General features: G+C 40.0%; 1 protein-coding gene across 5 annotated transcripts in view; it reads left to right on the top strand.

The window, feature by feature from the left end:
- CYRIB (CYFIP related Rac1 interactor B) overlaps positions 1–19,317 on the top strand; it is an 87,306-nt gene that overhangs the window by 35,933 nt on the left and 32,056 nt on the right. Inside the window, exon 1 of one of the 5 annotated variants that reach the window (XM_063131142.1) lies at positions 10,014–10,067. The exons of the other annotated variants lie outside the window; for them this stretch is intronic. Within the exon in view, the coding sequence (XP_062987212.1) occupies positions 10,065–10,067 (3 nt within the window). The 5' untranslated portion in view covers positions 10,014–10,064. Of the gene's footprint in view, positions 1–10,013; positions 10,068–19,317 lie in introns of those variants that run through there. 5 annotated transcript variants of the gene reach the window in all.

Below are 19,317 nucleotides of genomic sequence, written 5' to 3'. Positions count from 1 at the left end.
GCTGCATGAAATAATTGCTGTCTGATTTCTTCCTGAAATAGACCTGCTATTGAGTGAGAATCCTCAGAACTACCTTGATGTTGGGATAATTTGCCTAATGATCATTGTTTGATGCCTGTTCAAGTGCTCCCCTTCTTATCGCCAGAATTCTCATTCTTAGCTGACAGCACAATGATGATCACCTACCTTCAGATATGGCCATCACTCATGGCTTGCATCTGTATGTGATAATATGCATCTTAGTTTGAGCTCTTTGCTAGGGGGCATCGTTGATGTCACAGATTCAGGAAGTATTTATTTATGACATTTGTATGCTGCCCAGGATATCCAGTTCCAGATAGTAAATTAGTTGCCCCATCTTTGACCAACTATAGTTTCTGAATCATTTTTTAAAGATAGCCCCATGTATTACAACACATTTCAAGCAGGAGTTTACCAGACTATGGGTCATTGTGGCCAAGTTATCTCCCTCTTGGTAAAGTTGCGGCTGGTGTATCCATTGAAGCTGATAAAAGGCCCTTCAAGCCACAGAGGTCACTTGAGCCTATAATGACAGTGCAACTGTGAACCAGATCCTTTAGGGTGAGCGTGACCCCAGCTAAAACAGGTTGTACACTAACTACCAATCAACAATCCCTCTGTCTTTCCTGCATTGAGTCTCAGTTTACCCTGCTCAAGCACTGGTTCAGGACAGCAAACAGCATCTCCTGCTTGTGTTGAAAATGAGTGATGAAGCTTGGTGTCATCTGCGCACTGTTGACACCTCAGACCAAGTCTTTGCTTGACCTCTTCCAGTTGTTCCATATAGGTGTTAAGCAGCATGAGAGAAAGGATAGACGCCTGTGGAACTCCAAAGTGTAACCATGAAGGAATTGAGCAGTAATTTCTCAGCACCACTTCTGAAAATGGCCTTGTAAGTAAGTGTGGAACCAGAAGTAACAATACAGTGCTCTTTTATATAGCTTAGTGACCCATACAAATGCCATGTACTTGGTAGTAAATCCTGCCAAAATTAGTGAGACTTATTCCCAAAATAATTTTCCCATCTCCTTCCCAATCCCCTTTCCTTTTGTGTCATGTGTTGTTGTTGTTTTAGCTCGTAAGCCTGTGAGCAGGGGCTATCTTAAGAAATAACTTTATAAGCCATCTTGACAGCCTTTCCGGCTAAAGGGCAGGATAAAAATGCTGTAAATAAATAATAAATAAATGTGCTAAGCTTTAGAAAAGAGTCTGTTTTGAATCTCCTTTCATTAACTGCCCTAAAGTAAGTAGATAATGATTTGGTTTTCTGGGCATTGCTTAAGCTATCTTCAGTCTCTAGCTTGTAATCACTCAGGACCTAAACTTAGGTGAACCATAAGTTAATTGGAACATGAAATAAATTAGTGGGGGGGGGGGAAAGCCCTTAGGTGATTTAAGGATTTTTAAAATTCATCTATTGCTCCTTTTTGAGACAAACCATCCTAGATAGGTACTATAGTCAAGAATGAAAACTTGACCATATAACATTGTTGTTCATTAATTTTGGTTTTAATGGCTGTACAGACAGGGCTTGAATTTCACCTTGAGTTCAGTTAGGAGTGTGAGGTGTCCTGCTTTGTGGTGCAGGGGATATCTTGAGCCCAAGTCTGCCTTGACTTCCTTGAGACACGCAGTGGTCTCCCTTTCTTACTCTCCAGGCAGCGACAAAATGTTTTGATGTATTGTGTGAAAGTCCCACTTCACTGATGAGGAAACCCTTTCTGCTAGCCGACAAATGCACTTCAAGGTATCAGCAAAACTGATCACGCTACTTGAACGTTTCTGATTTCCTGTCATTTTCTCTTTACTCAATCTTTTCCTGATGTAATACACCTCTGTATCTTATTTATTTTTTTAAAATGCTAATACCATCCTGCTTGCGTCCATTTGCCTTTTCAGTTCAGCTCTTCCCACACTTCTAAGTACAAAGCAGCATGACCAAGTCAGGTTTTACCTTTTCATCTGAGTAATGAATGACTAATCAGTCCTTATAATTATGATTCCCATAAGGCAGAAATCTATAAAGCATAATTACTGCTACCAGAAACATCAGAGTCTTGTGACACCATAAAGATTTATACATTTATTGTAGTATAAGATGTTGAACCTAACTTATCAGGTGCACTGTTAACTGTTGCCAAGTTCTCCTGTAGTGTAAGTTAAAGTAGGCTGTTTCTCCGTTATGGTTATGTTCCATTTTTGTAGCCCAGTCCAACTGCTTTGGTAACTTCCTGTTTTATTTATTTATTTACAATATTTATATACCGCTCCATATCTGAAATAGATTCAGAGAAAATAAGCAGAAAAAAGTCAACGTCTATGTTTATAACCGAATGGAAACCTCTTACTTTTTGCGGGGACTAGGAAAAAAAATGATTTCTTTATCTGTGGATTCAACGAATAAGAAGAAAACTTTAAGATAATAGAAGAGGGGAACTTCTTTTTTTGTAATTATACAGTAAGAGAAAATATAGTTATATATCTTTGCTGTGGAGAAAATAGGAAGTCCATTTTAATTTTGTATGGGTTTTTTTTGGGGGGGGGTAGTGTCTGCCTGTTGGTTTGTGTTTTGAAATAATAATAAAACATTTAAATCTGAAATAGATTCTGGAGCAGTGAACATATGAATAAAACATTAAAAAGATTTTTTAAAAAAGATTAAAACAGCAAATTAAAATTGATCAATTTAAAAAGAAGTAACAATATGTTTGAATTATCTGTACAAGTGGATTTGCAATAACATTCCATTTTCTTCTATTTGTCCTAGTAGCCACATGGAATTAGAGAGTCTAACTGCAGTCTATAGTCTGGCACTTTATAAATAGTCTTCAGGATGGTTCTAATTTCTTTCAACAAAGGCTTTTCTGCCTTAAATGTGTACAATTAGCCCAATTTCAAGCATTTTAAAATTAGTCCTGTGCATTTTATTTCTCTTATTGTGCATTACATACCATAAGATGTTCTCCTCCTGGGAAACTCTATTTAAATTTTCTGTGATCTATACTGTGAGTGTAGTTCAACTGACTTTTGTACTCCTTATGTATGTGGCACAAGCAGCATCACTCCTGCTCACAGCCTGCTTGCTATCAGTGTGAGACCTACCCGTTCCAGAGTGCCAGCCATCTGGAACTACCTACCTGCATGCCTGTGCTTCATCAACACTGCTGATGCTGAAGTCTTCTTTGACTTTATGCAGAATGACTCATATTTCAACGTTATGGTAGCAAGCCTAGGACCTTGAAATATTCTCAAAATAAATTTCTGGTGAACTTGTGGCTTGGCTATTGCCCCTTAATTTGGCTTGTTATAATTGTTATTTATTTATTTGATCTGTAAATCAGACTTTTAATTGCTTTGGCTGAGAGACTTGAGTAGTAAAGTAGGAATTCTCAGGTTTAAATCTAGTGAATTCATGGCACAGACTAGGTTGCCTTAGGGCGGCTGTCATCTCTCTGCTCCCCATGTCTGCAGTAGAGAGATAATATTAATCATCAAGTGGGGGGGGGGTTGAGGGTTGCAAGGAATGTGTGAAAAGCATTTTGAACACACTAAAGCACTAAATCCATGCTAAGTGTTGAATATAAATAAAGTTTGTTGATTCTTACCATGGCTTTTTTATTAGAGCTAAGAAAATGCCAAGGAGACTTGTCACCAGGGCATTGCATATTTTCTGTGAACAGGCTGGGCATGAAGCTGCAGTTGCATCATGGGTCCTGCCTTGCCAACTGCATCTTGTAACCAGCTGTAATGACCCAGAGGCAGAGCTTAGTATATCTTGTCTTAATGTTTAAAACTGAAAAAAATGCGCTCAAAATCATGATGCCTCTATACAATCAAGGCTATTTATTCATTTGAGTATCTCAAACAGACTGTTGTCCTTTTGGTTTTTAATCTTATTTTCTAGCATTTTATTCTGCCATAGCAAAAACAAAGCTACTTTCTTTGGTTATACTTAAATCTGTCTTCTGGCACTTTCTGTGATAATTGTTTGGGATCAAGCAAGTCCAAAGATGTATTGGGAGTGGAGGGATAACCTTCAGGCATGAAGTATATCTCAAAAATCACAAGTCCAGTCCAGAAATCCACATACACTCGAATTGCATATGGAACTCTTCATAAATAAAGCCTTAAAAATATTAAAAGTTGCCTTGCTCAGTCAATCAAGGGTCCATCCAATGCTTTTCTTTTTCCTAAAGCTTTTAAAACCTGATTTTGTTCTGACTATATACTGTTAGTTTTACCCTACCCAGTGCCTGTTTGCATTCTCTTCCCCTCCTTATTGTTTTATTATGATTTTATTAGAATGTAAGCCTATGCAGCAGGGTCTTGCTATTTACTGTTTTACTCTGTACAGCACCATGTACATTGATGGTGCTATATAAATAATAATAATAATAATAATAATAATAATAATCTAGTCTTCCCCATTGACTGTCCCTTCCATCTGGTGTTCAGTAGTATACTGCCCATGTATATGGAGACTACATTTAGCTAACATGGCTGATGATTGTTCATAGCTCTTTCCTCCATGAATTTGTAAAACAAAATTTAAAAAATTAAGTCATCTGACCAAGTGGCCTTTTCTAAGCTAGGCTTCATCACTAATCTCTGGTCATTCTTTGGAGAAGGTTCATAGCTCAGTGGTGGAGTGCATGATTGGTATGCGAAAGGTGCCAGGTAAAGCTGGAAAAGACCTGTATCTGAAAATTTGGAGAGCTTTTGCCAGCCAGTGTAGACTACTGAGCTAGATGGCCCAATGGTCTGACTCGGAATAAGGCAGCATCCTGTGTTCTCTGTTCATTTTGCTATCTGGGGCAGCTCAGTGCATGGATTAGGAAATAGGGAAGCCACCTTAGGACATATGGGAGCTTCCTGTATGCAAGGATCTGCTGGATCAGAGTGAAAAGGCTCTTATTAGGTAGAGATCCTATTCAGAAATCATTTGAGAGCTGATTCTTTATGGCACCGAATTTTACTTCTTCAAATCAGAATTTAAATTCTGCAGCGAATTCTGGCAGCATCCCCACAATCTCCAGCGAAAGCTTCCCACCCACCGCTATTGGAAGCAAATGTTATAGCCTCATACACAGCCTCCTTGTCTTGAAAGGCACAGTGAAGTAACAGCAGGGAGTTCGTACTGAAGATTTGCCCTCCCTGCTGTGGGTTTTAAGCAGGCGTAGGCAGTTGGTGGTTGGAAAGCAGCATTAAAGGCTATATTTATCAAATAGGAATTAGTATACAGCAATTGGCAAGGCAAGCATCCTAAATATAGAGGTATTGCCAATGAACAAGAATTGTATTTATAAAAGATCCCATCGAGAAATAAGTTATGAGGGGACACAATGAGTTCTATCATCTACCAGTTTTTGTTCAACAAAAGTCAGATAATGGGTTTTGTTCTGTTCTTAACAAATGTAGAAAGTGTTAATCTTAGTAGCTGTACTCATCTCACAGCACAAAGATAGCGCAAGTGCAGCAATGTCTTTATTTGGTGCAGCCAGCATTTAAAATGCTATAAACAATCTTTCGAGTTGCTTATAGCAATTGTTAGGCTATTGTTGGCGGTCTTTTGAGACAAGCAGGAAGTTGATGCTGATGTTGGTTAATTTGATGAAATATAGTCTATTTGGTATGATGTAAGTTACAAGCATTGGTTCTTGAGATTGGGCAGTAAACGGAGGCAGGGGAAATCTGTGGGTTGGATCAAGACTGGCCATTCTGTAAACAGAAGGGTCCTTCTGTTAACATAAGAGACCTTGAGACTGTCTGCTGGACGAGGAAGAAGACCATTCTTGGGATTCCTCCTGCAGCCCCTTGTGCTGCTCCGGACGGTCCCCCAATACTCTAGTGCAGATTTTTGGGGGAAGGGTTTAAAGTGGAAAGGCGAGATTACCAAATGTCCACCAGTTGTAAGTCTGAATTCTACCTTGTGTTCTGTTTGGAACAAGCAACCAGGGCTAAAGATTGACTGTAGCTCTAATATCATTGTGTTATAGCCAACTCTGTCTGGAAGCTTGCAGAATGGATTTCTCCTCCTTGCTGTAATTCCCTGCAGCCCCCTAAAATCTGCTCCACAAGGTTATGCGAGGTGTGCTCAGAATGTATAGGGCAGTATCCAATGGTACTCCTATGCAGAGTAGACCCATTGAAATGAATGGGCCTAGTTTATGTAGGACTACCATTGGATTCCGCCCATTGGTACTTAACTGTAATGGCTCATAGCTGGTTAATAAGACCTTTTCTTTAATTGGAATGTTAAATGCATCTCAGATGGTGATCGCCTGTGTATTCTAAAGTATCTAGAAGGCCTTCCTCTTCCTGTTTAGAGACCACATATTTCAGTTAGGGATCTGTAGGCTAAGTAGCTCTTTGTTTTCTAAAATGTTGTGCTTAGATACTCTGTTAGAGGACTTTGTACTATCACTTCCTCAAAATGTTGTCTGCAAGGGTAAATTTTCTGTGATCCTCAAACTTGATGATTCAGTTTAAGTAGTACAACTTGTTTGGAAGGCAGTTTAAAAGTAACATGTTACAGCACCGCACTGGGCACAGGGTGGGTATAGTTGGCATAAGGGGAGTGTAAAGAGAAGCCTTTCATACTTAAATGTATGTGTATCCATTTGAACTCTGCAGGACCTGTACATTTCTGAAATGGGGCCTTGGGGCATATTATTTTTGTTAGCTGCAATCCAACCTGATAATTCTCCTCCTAGATCTGGAGCAGAAAAAGCAGTGAACCTTTGCTAGCAAAGGGCAAAAAGGACTGCATATCAAAAAGGATTTTCATAGTCTTATTAGTTCCAATGTGTTCATAGTAGGGATGTGCTGTACAAAGGATTTGTATTTTTTCAAACACGAGACACAGAAAAGAAGGGAATGGAGTGAAAAGGAAGAGTTGTCAGATCAGTTTTGGAAATTCTATAGTGACTTTTTAACAGGCATCTAGTTACATCAATGAAAGGAGCCAGATGGACCTCAAGAGGGGAAAGAATTTATACAACACATTTTTCTGTTGACCTTTTTGCAATGTAGGTAAAATGGATACTTGGGATACGATCTATGCTTGTTTAGTCATAAAGAAATCCTACAACTCCCATCATTCCCCAGCCAGTCATGTAGGATTGCACCCTTTCCCATTTGCTTCAGCAGGAGGAAGCAACTTTACACATATAGAGAAATACTTGTTTGGAGCTAACACTCCATCTGGTATTCCCTTATAAGCCACAGTGATGCACAATGGGGCTCTCTATCATATTTCGCAAGAACCCCACTTCTGTGTCTATCTTTTTAAATGTATTTTCTCAATTCAATTCAGTGAACTTCTGTGAAAAGAGGGTACAGAATTGTTAGAGACGGTTAGTTATTCTCACATCAAAGGAGTATACACTGTTGATATATTGATTTATTTGCCACTTTATAATGCTAAATCTGTGTAGTTTCATTGAAATCATGGGCCTATGCGGCAGGGTTCTGCTATTTTATTGTTTTACTCTGTACAGCACCATGTACACTGATGGTGCTATATAAATAAATAATAATAATACACTTCCTGTTTTTTTCAGCGTGAAGTTGGGATTTTCATTCTGACCAAGTACTGCTCAGTGATGTGGGTTTTCGGGGGGGGAGGGGATTCAATGCAAATTAGGTTAATTTGCGTAGTCATTTCCATCAGAATTTTTTTAGTTTGCAGCAGAAAATCATTAGAGTGATTTCATTTATCATGTTTACTAAATACAAGTAAAATAAACAACAAAGCTAATAAAGTACTCCTTGTTAAGTTTTCATCCCAGTATTTGCTCTGAAATTTGAGAGGGGCTCTCTCTACCTTTATATTATTGTCTGCCCCGTTTGGTTGCAAAGATGTGTTTGAAAGTGTGCAGGCTGAAATCTCAGAAATCAGGGAGCTGGCTGAACTAGATTTCCAATGGTTGGTGATGGGGCTTCAATACTCTGCGTAGCTTTTAGTCTCTCACTAGCAAAAACAGAATAATTTATGTAAAATGAAAAATTATTCACACTTGCTGAATTTGCATAATTTTTGCAAGTTAAATAATTTGGTTTTCTTGGGGCAGTTTTTTTTTGGGGGGGGAAGTCTAGAGCAGATGCTCTTCTGGATCTCAGTTCCCATTACCCACAGCCAGCATAGCTGATGGTTAGGTATGTTGGAAATTGTAGGCCAAAATATCTGGAGGGCAACAGGTTGGGGAAAGCTGCTCTGAAGATGGATTGTATTTTTTTTTAGTGAGAACCCTATGCATTTTGCCTTTTTAATGCTCATTTTTGAAAGCTGAGCTCTTTTACTTTTATAAAGAACTTGGCAGGTAAAGCAAACTGTTTCCAGAACTCCATCTGAAAACCATAAAATTGGCTAGATCTGATGAAAAGGCAACTGAATGATATACATGAGTGTTGCCAGCTCTATGGGGGAGCTTTCACTCTCCCAGTGGTGCAAAGAACTACAAAGGAGCATAATGCTCTCAGAGCTTCCCTTGTGTGCTATTATTTCTTTGGGCTAGCATTTTCTTCAAAGCTGGGCTGAGCTGACCTCTCCTACTACTACCCCTGTGCTCAAATTTGGCCAATAAGACCATAAGGGTACTGCCAAATCAGCAGGATTTCCCCACACCGGTCATCTGTAGCATGTTAGTAGTCAGAATCCCAACCCACTTCTGGTCTTCACCAGCAATGATGCCATGTCTAGTCCCCTCTAAGATAGGATATTTAAGTACCTTGCAGCTGTTTACCCCTTCTTACGGTAGTTGACCTTGCTAGCTATTCAAATTTTTGTATGAACAAAATTTACCACTTCTTTAAAACAGGGAAGAAAAAGGGAAGTATTAAACTGAATATGATGAGAATGATAGTTTGTTTCCAGATTTACACTTTTCTAAAAATACAGCATTTAGTGTTTAATTGAATAGAGTCTGGATATAGCCCTTTCCATTTTTAATAGGATCTGTTTGACAAAGGAATATGCTACTCGCTTCCTCATACAACGTATGCTAGTAAGAAACCACTTTAGCTTTTAAAAAAATACTACTGCCAAAATGTAAGTTGACCTTTTCTTTGACAATCTGGTCTGTACATGCTCATACCACATACGCATCCATGTGATCCTGAAACAGATTGTTTTTCCTCACTGGTAGCAGCAAGAAAGGATACTCTGTATTGTGTTCCCTGGGGGAGGGGGTGAAGAGAGGGGTAGCCCTGTGGGAGCTTGTATGCAGCTCATGGGTTGTGCACCCCTATTCTTTCCAGTTGTGTGTAGAATTCAGCGTGGAATTTGTATTACTGAAATGCATGACTTCTCAGTAAACAAAGCTAAATTTGTAGTCCTTATGGATCGTGCAGATTTTTTTCCCTAATGAAGGCACCCACTATAAAAAGCTCTAGTTTATTCTTGGTGAATCTTTTGAGAAATGGATGGAAACACATCCTCCACTGTAAACTTACAGTTGAGTCCCCTTACCTGAGCATTCTCCATCTGGGTCCCTCCAAATGTTCTAGACTATAACTCCCATCACTCCTGCCCATCAGCCATGTTAGCTGGGACTGGTGGGAGTTGTAGTCCAAAACATTTTGAAAGCACCATGTTGGGGAAAGCTTACCCATTTAGTGGTGCCCATTGGATCAGTAATGTACTCCCTCCTGCAAGGCATCTTTAGGATATCTGGCACTACAATAACTAGAGACGGGATGAAAAGCAATTATAGGTCAGTGATAACGCAAATTAATTTTGCACTGGAAGGCCTCAGTTCAAATCTCAGTCATGAATACATGAATTATGATACATGTCTAATAGAATATCGTAAGGATTGTTGAGATAATGTGTGTGAAGCACTGAGGAAGCTGTTTCCCTTTTTTAAAGAAACTAAACTTGAGGATGTGACTCAACCCAGTAGAAGGAAGGAAGCACTAACTGAATGCAGTCAGAACTTGTGACAAACCTACTGCGGTGTATAGTTGTTACTGAACATAGTTTGTTCCTTGCAGAGCCTAAACCTTTCATTTGCCAGCAGTATTTAAGACGATTGCTTACTGCAATGGTAGGTAACCTTTTCTAGCCCTGCAAGCCACATTAGAAATACCTTAAGAAAGGCTCTTCCAAGTTGCTTATTCCAGTTGTGTGTGATTTGTGATTCACCTAACATTCCATTTTCATAAGAGTAATTGATGTTGCATTTATAGAACAATCTTATTATGGAATGAGCCTCAATATGAAACATGGTGTAGATCTTAAAAGAACTTGGAATGTAGATTTAGAAATTGTAATGTCTGTAATCTAGTCAAGTTGAGTTGTTTTTCCTCTTTGTGTTAGACCAGTTAGTAGCATATGTTAACTACATTTTTTTTTTAAAAAATGGGATTTTTAGTATGTTAATGTTTGCCTGCAAAGCCTAAGCAAATGTCCCTTTGGGATCACTTTTCAGTAGTCTTTGAGTCCTTTTTTTCTGTTTGTAATAGCAGCTTGATGTCTTGACTGATTCCTAAACACGAGCATTGTCTCCAAAGAACTATTATCTAGAGATGCGGTCAAGTAAAGTGCAAGCATGAACAGCTCCAATTGCTGTAGTTTAATGAAGCATGAGTATGTGGGGTATTCTCCACTCATAAAAATACTGGGATATACTAACACTCAAGGGTGGTATCTTTTCCCAAACACAGTGGTTTTACTACACCAACTTTTCACAGTTGAATGATGGCTGTTGGTATGAGAGAAAGAAAGAGGTGGTTCGTTAACATTTTTCAAATCTACCCGTTTTTGCCATTCATACTAGTATCTCAGTATAATTTTCCATTTTCACCATATTTTGTATTCTCTTCAATAGCATGAAATTATCAAATTATTGTAAGTTGATTACAAACTTTATGAACTATTTCTTATTTTTAATGTTCTTTTTCATATTAGGAAGTTGTGAGTTCATCTTAGCTTACTCATTGTAGTCATTATTCACCTGAAATATATCCAGGCTGCTGCCATAAGCTATCATGAATCGTTGCCTTCTTCTCTCCATACTTGGCTTTCTACCTATCAATGGTTCAATGGAAGCAAAGTTGAAAAGCAATAAATCTCTTATGTGTTACCTATTGTTCATTAGTAGTGGCTAGCTTAAATCAAACATGTGAAGTCATCTGGAAAGCAAAAGAGCTGGGCAGGGAATCTTCCATATGGGCGCTGGAAAACCAGAGCCACAGTTCTTCCTGTAGATCCACTGTCACTCAATACACCAGGTACTGAAAGCTGGGGGCCTATCAGAAGCACAAGGAGATCTACTCTAATGTAACTAAGTCTAGATGCAATGCATTATATTTCATTGTAGTATCAAGATGATAAGTAACCTTTTCTTCAGAGTCCACAATCAGTTTCTTCTCTGTGAGTGTATAGTGGTTGGTCTCTTTGCTTAACTGAAGGTTAAGCTCCATGGAGAAAGAATGGAGGTATAAATTGATATCAACTGTATTGGTTTAACTGCATTGATCTGTGGTTCACGGATGTATTCATTGAACTCAGGAATGTGGACATAATAGATTAATGAAGCAGTTTTTAATGAAATGAAGAGTGCAGGTTATTGTACCTTCTTAAAATAGTGAACATTGATAGGCTGAAAAGAAAAGTTAGTATACCTTTGTTTTTTCCTGACAAAATGGAAACCAAAATGAAGACGCGGAGGTGAGAGAAGTATGTGTGCGTGTGTGTATTTGTGCTTGCAGATAGAGCTTAAGTCTGAAAATGGAGAAAGCCTTATAATAAAAATCTTTGGGAAGAGGAGGGTATTTTTTTGCATTGGCATTCATGAATATCTAAGTACTTGCATAAAGCTGTATTTACTGTGTGTATACCTCTGGCTGCCTTTGCAATTTCCACTTGTATCCAAAGCTGGTTTAGATATGTAAAAGTAGAACTCTACACCCTTGCATTCCTCTGCATGTGTAGCCTGGCTAGCTGCTCTCTGTAGAAGCTAGCTGCTGTTGTAAGGCAGAGACTGCACCGTGTGTTTTGTCTTTTAGAAGCAAGAGTGTTCCATTTTTTGGAAGCAGGATGTCTTGGCCTACTTTTATAACACATTTTAAGTTTCTCTCTGTTATTGAAGAGCCTTAACCATTTTGATTCCTCTGTGAGCCAGTCAAGGGGAGGTTCCAAACATCTTCTCTACCTATAAAGTGGAAAGTATGTGTCTGCAATTTATGTCCAGAAAGGTTTACCCACTTCCAAATGAGTTAGAAATTTGGCATGCTGATAGGTCTGATTGTATAATGTACCAGAAAAATCTAAAACTGCAGAATTTGAGGTTTTGAGGTATTTTAAAAAGAATTTAATAAAAAATTACACCTACAACTCCCAGCATGCCTTGGGTAGAACTCCCAGAATGCCTTGGGTGACCATTGTGAGTGCAAAGGCAGGTTGATGATGTGTGTCTTTCACAACCCCAACTCCTAAGGTTGTTCTCAAGCAGTCAAACCAATTCCACGTAAAAGAAAACAACCTGCATAAATGGGCTGCGTCCATTTGTGGTGCCTCCTCCCGCCCTCTGTGTGCTTTTAAAATCATGACTAGATACAACAGCATGACTTTGAGGGACCAAACATGCTCAAAGGCACTCCATCCTGATATCGCTGTTTTCTAAGAATCTGGGAGAAGAAAGGGCACAGCCTTTGCCCTTAAAGGGGGGGGGAGGAAGGGGAGGCATTCTGCACATGCCCAGAAACAGACATGACGAAGGGGAAGTGCCTGGCCTAGCCCCAGCCCTTCAGTACAGGCTCCTGATGCAGCACATGGTGGGTAGAAGGGCAGGCCAAGACACTCCCAGTAGGATTGGCTGGAGCTGGGTGCATCCACTGAGAGCTGCTTACCTCCCCTCCTTGATGATGCTTACTCTTTGTTGCTTTATCGAGAAGCATCATTGGCAACAAGAGGATGTCTCAGAGGATGCAGGCACTTGCGGGCTGCCAAAGGCATGCTGGGAGGTGAGTACTGGCATGTAGAGTGGCTGATTTTAAATAAAATATGGGTTAGCAAACCAGGTCACTATCTCTCAATCCTAACTCAGCACTTTCCTGACCTCTCACTAACTGACTTTGTTCTCCTTCTACCTGACTTTTTCGAACTGCTACAAATCCTGCCACCATTCCATTCTAGCCTCAGCTATCAGTCGTTCCTCCATTCACTCTTCTGTTTCAATGGTACAGTCAGGCTGTTATATCATATGCATAAACTTTATTCAGTAAGTCCTGCATCTGTCTTGGAATGTTGTGGTTTAGTTATAACAGGAAAAAAACGCAGCATAAAAAATCTCATCAAGTTGAAAGGCTTTGGAAAACAAAGATCGCTTGGCACTGGAAAGCCATTAATGCAGTCACTACGCAAGCCTGCCTGAGGGGAAAAAAATCCATAAGTAGGGTGCCACAACTAAGAAGGCCCGCTCTCCAGTTATCTCCCACCGCACCTTGGATGATGTTCAAATATTAGCATGTTATTCAGGGAGCTAGGCTTGTGCCTACAACTCCCAGCATGCCTTGGGTGGGAGGGAAGATTTACTGGGCTTTGGTGACCATCATCTGGAAGCAGCTTGCCATTCTGGACCTGAAGGGAGAGTGCCCGGGGCCAGCTGCCTTGGTCACTAGGCACCATCGGAGCGGGAGGGTGCAGTTCTGGCCCCGTCGCCAACAGCTATGACTGAGCTAACCATCAGTCATCAGCCGGCTGGCTCTCTCATGGGGCTACCTACGGGCACCGATTGCGCAGTGCAGCATGGACCAGCTCGGCCAGACTTGCTGGCCATGGCACTGAGGCAGGCGCAGGCCTTCAACCCGGCCGCTCTCAGAGACTTCCAAGCACCTGCCAAGAGCCCCAAACAGAAGATGGTTGAGTGAGCCATGGATAGCTGTGGCTTTAAGGCAGCCCTGGGCTGCATTGGGGGTGAGAGAGAGAGAAAGAAGGATTTAATTTGTTTTCAAGTTACCTCACAGGCCTAGCACCAGCCTAACTTGCAGGGTTGTCGTGAGGGTGAGAGAGGAAAAAAAGAAACAACTTTAATTCGTTTAAAAGTTAACTCACAGGCCTATCACTGGCCTACTACTTTAAAATGATTACCTCACAGACACATATATCTTAGGGGGCCAGAGCAATGGCGGGTATATCAGCTACTTATCTATAAAGATACTTGTATATCTTTGGGTTGTGGCGGTTAGTATATTGTAACTTTTTAAATTGGAAGATAAATGCAAGAGAGGTGGAAAATAAGATGGAACGAGGAACAAAAAGTGTGACAGAGTGTGGTGTAGACTTTACCGCTTCCTTATGTGTGTGTTTTCTTGTGTAGTTGATAATGTGAGAAGCTGCAGGTCTTGACACACCTTTAATAAGCTTGTTTGGGGCAGCGTCTTTGATTTCCAAATATGACAAGATTTACTTTGATTGAGAGGCTTTCATTTTCTTATCTTATTTTGGATGTAGATCTCCTACTTAGAAAGTAAATTTTAATTGGGAAGCATTTTTAGCATACCTATGAAGTCTTGATGCTGACTCAGTATACAAGGTATAGGAAAGATGCTTACACTTCATCTGTATGCCAAAAAGTGATTGAACTGGTTTGCAGTTTGGAAGTACAGCAAGTCTTGCACGTAATCCTTTACAGTGCTTTTAGATACTTTCCTTGGTACTTCCAGTTTTTTTATCAAAGAACTTAAAAGTGGACTCTTGTAGAGCACTCAACTTGTCTACAAAGTGCTCAGTTTATCTACAAAAGAGCTTGTCTTTACACCCCTTACACTGTACTTTGAAGGCGCTCAATATTGAAGTTTCTGCAGGGTGAGAAGCTGACTTTTCCCCTCCTCTGAGACCTTTGTGTGTGTCAGAGAACGTGAGTGAGGTCAGGGCTGTGGGCTACTACAAATAATAATTTAATACTGAGGTGAGCTAAAACTTGTGGGCCCCTGGATGTTGATCTTGCTCAAGGAGCTCAAGAATGGCTTACATATGGTTTGCAGGTAGTCTTCCATCCAAATGGATAGGACCAGCAGTAACAGAACTGCTTCGTGAGCTTTCAGACCATTTTGCTGATGTGAAAAGCTGTTAGGTGAACTTCCTACACAGGGAAACTCCCATCTCCATAATGAGGAAGTAAAGAGAAATACTTTGTGTGCCAGTGAGTCTTTATGGTGTTGTTTCTTACTTGCTATCAAACACTTGCAATGCCATCCTAGGGCATGCCATTTTTTTTTAAAGCAACCTGCAAAACAATCGTAACACACCCAAGCAGTCCTTGAACTCATTTCCTTCAAACATCGAGAAAACTGATCATTGTGAACTCTGCTTCTTTTTTTCTTTTCAACTCTGTCCATAGTGTGGTCTGATGTTGCTTGCAGTGAGGGTATTGGAAAGTGGGCAGGGCTGCAACACCCATTGTCCAAGCAATGTTTTGAAACTGAGAGATGTACTGGGAAACAGATCTGCTCTGTTAAGACAGAATGATTAGGCAGGGAAAGGTCCTTGCACCCATTATAGTTACTGTCTATCCTTTGAGGGAGAGGGAGAGAGGGCACTTTTTAACTATTGCTTAATTGGTTTGAGAGAAATAAGTGTACAAAATAGGTAAGTGAATATCGTTGTATGGAATCCGGTTCTCTTGGTGAAGGACTATTCAAGCTGTCAATTTATACGAAGCTCTTCATGCAGGAGAAAAGAAAATCAGCAGGCATCAAATCTAAAACTATTCAGCCTGCTACCTGGCGTCACTCATAAGTTATTGTATGGTGTTGGCTGAGATGGTGGGTGGAGAGGAGGAAAATGCAATTCAGTGAATCCTTGTTTATTTCACACATTTATAAAGTAGTGCTAGTCTGAATATATGAAGTTTCAGATCCCCCCTTTTGCAGGCAAGATATAAATATTCTAAGTAATATTTTGGAGCTGTCCCCGGCAGTAGTTCTTGGCAATAAGTATTGGGTGATACCAAATTGAATTCAGTACTTGGGATGACTAATAAAAACTATAACACTACATCTGACCAGTGAAAGCTCTGTCCAAAGCTCTGTTTTTATTTTTATGTTAGTATTGAGCAAACATGTCTGGCATATGTTTAAACTTCTCTCATAAGAAGTGCCGTAGGATCTTCTAAGAAGTGAAACTAAGGCCTAATTCATATATACCTAATTGACGTGGTTGCTACTTCCTCTCTAGGTGAATCCCTCACATTTCTATTAACAGCTAAATGATATATTTGCATGGCTCCTACTCATGCTAGCAAACCTTCACCCCTGCTAATGCTGTCTTAAGTAGTGTTCGTATTTTTCTGTCACTCAAGGATTAATGGAATAACATCGGATGTAGCTAATGTGGCAGATGGCAGTCACTCTGCCCTAGCAATGTATGCTTAAGATTCTGGGGTTGCCAGTTTCTGTAACAAAATACTACTTCGCGTAGCCCATACATTGCTACCTCTTGAGGTAATGGAATTTCTTATCTGTTAACTGTGATGGCTTTTAAAAACGATTAGACAAATTCATGGCCAATAGGTCTCTCAGTTAACCAAATTAGCTAAATGCAATACATCCATATTCACAGTTGAACATGTGTATCAGATGCTGGGGACAATAATCGAGTTGGTTGTCTCTATCACACCTTGTTCTTGGGAGTTTCCAAAGGCAGCTGGTTGGCCGTTGTTATAGACAGAGTGCTGGACTAGATGGGCCCTTGGGCTAGTTGAATGTATCCAGTTCTTACGTTTAGGTATTGAGTATTATTTATTTATTAAATTTATATACCGCCCCATAGCTGAAGCTCTCTGGGCGGTTTACAAAAGTTAAAAACAGTGAACCTTAAAAAGTATACAAAATTTTAAACCATCAAAAATATAAAAACAACAGTATAAAACAACAGTATCCATTTAAACAACAACAGTTCTGGGGTCCATTAAAAAACAAACTTTTTATACTGTATTTCGTAATTGTGTTTTAAACTGTTGGGTGTTTTACTGTGGTTTTAATTTTTGTGAACCGCCCAGAGAGCTTCGGCTATTGGGCGGTATAAAAATATAATAAATAAATAAATAAATAAACTTAGCATATGTTGTTAAATGCTGTTAAATGCCTGGGAGAAGAGAAAAGTCTTGACCTGGCGCCGAAAAGATAACAATGTTGGCGCCAGGCGAGCCTCATCGGGGAGATCATTCCATAATTAGCCTGGTTAAAGTATAAGACTGTGACGCTACAGTTGTTGCTGCATGGATGCTATTGTCTGAACCACTCTTGTCATGTATAGGTCACCTGGCTGCCAATTCTGCCAGTTGAACACTGGTCTGTGGCTGAGTGCACAGACTCAGAAGAGAAATAGCGAGCGAGTCCCACGTTCCACTATACTGTTTCATGGTGCATCTGGTTCGGTGTGTGTAGAAGTGTGTGGGTATCATCATGCAAACTGACATCTCATGAATAGTGAGGCTCTCTTAACATATTATGTCATGGCGATAACCATTCCTACTCCTTGAACATTGTGTACCCTGATATTTAATAGACAGGTTGAGTTTCAGAATAGCATTGCTACATGAATGCATTAGCAGGATTGGGGGGTGGGCAGGGTAGAATATGAGGACGTATCACGCTAAATTCAGAAATTGTCCTCTGCCCAAAGGACCTTGTCCTTGAACCTGAGTTTTTTGCTAGTTCTTTCCTAACACCAGATGGCAGTGCTTGCTGTAGAGAAGAAACTAGAAGAATGAACAAGTTATACAACATATTATGTATGGATTAGATGTTAGGTCTTAAATCTGTGCTTGTGTACGTGGCTGTGATTACACAATTGTCTGTCTGGAATTAATTTTCATGAAAAATGGAGTAAGAGACCCGTCATTGTGTTAAGTTGTTCTCTGTCAAATTCCTTAGCTTTGGAACTAGATAGTTGAAAGTAATTTTGGAGTTTGTTTGTTTTCCACGGCTGAATCCCTACTGGCAGGTGGATTTTTAGCATAGTATAAATAAAATCAACATTTGCTAATATGAAGAAAATTAGAAAAATTGAGGTACCACGCTGTAGACAAGACCGCCTCTGCCTGAAGGGCAGTATAGATGTAGCACAGCTGGGACTATGTTCACAAAAAGGCAAGCTGTGTTTATATACTTCTGTACTCAAGAGGATGTCTTCCCGTGTCCTTCATTTTGCCCATTTGAGGAGCATATTGAGTGAAATCATGTGAGGTTGTCCCAGTTCCCCTCTCTGCCTATTTTAAAGAGGAAGTAGTCCTTCTCTCTGTGATGGGAAGGGGAGAACCATGCCAGTGCTCACATAAAATAAATATTCAAGAGTGAGATCATGCCTTCTTTGTAAAAAAAAAAAAGCTCCTCATCACGTTCTATGCTAAGGACTGGTGAAAATGAAGTAACTGCTCATCTGAACACAACCAGAATATTGAAGAGTATTGTTAACTGCCATCCAGTGCGTGTGTTAGGCCTGCACTTGCTTTTTTAAGAATGAGCTCTCCCCTCACACCCAGCTTTTGTGTTGCATCAGTACAAGAGTGATTGATTAGTGGTGTGATGGGCTGTTTTTGGTTGGTTTTTGTAGGTAGGGGCTCAGATGCTTTGCTGTGTGTATGGAACTCACTTCACAAGTCTTTGGTTCCCATTGCTTTTTGTGCAACTGGTTTTAGCCATGTTTTTATTCTACTGCTCTTATACTGGAAGTTTATCTGCTAAAGCAGTTATGACCAACTTATTTTCATGAGGCAGTTCTCTGGGGGGGTGGGTGGGGAGAGAAAGACATAATAAATGACCTTTCATGATTGGCCAGGCCAGCCTTCCCCAACCTGGTGACCTTCAGATGTTTGGCGCTTCAACTTCCATCAACCCAAGCCAGCATGGTCAGTGGTCAGGAATGCTGGGAGTTGTTGTCCAAAATATCTGGAGAGCACCAGTTGGGGAAGCCTGGGCTAGACTCTCTAACAAAATTGCTGGCATCTAGTAGGACTGCTGAGTTACGGAGTATGTTTGGTTGAGTATAGCCAGACCATTACAGACAAAATCCAAAGAAGAGAGTCAATACTTTACCATGTTCTCTCTCTCCATCATGCAACTTGATTCTCCCATTTTCTTTACTAGCAAAACTACATGCAAACTTCCTCTACAATTCAATATTTGTTGAGCCTTCAGAGGCCAAATAAAATTACTTTGTGGATCATGTCTTGACTCATAGGCTATAATATTTGTCCATCCTTGTGCTCAATGCATGTTAGATAGTTTTGCAGGAGTCTTTCTCCAGGAATCAAAAGATCGTTCATTTCTCCTGTCATCTTTTGGCGGAGG

Source organism: Elgaria multicarinata, chromosome 7 (assembly GCF_023053635.1).
Source record: "Elgaria multicarinata webbii isolate HBS135686 ecotype San Diego chromosome 7, rElgMul1.1.pri, whole genome shotgun sequence".
NCBI classification, from domain to species: domain Eukaryota; kingdom Metazoa; phylum Chordata; class Lepidosauria; order Squamata; family Anguidae; genus Elgaria; species Elgaria multicarinata.
This window is presented reverse-complemented; position numbering and strand designations above follow the sequence as displayed.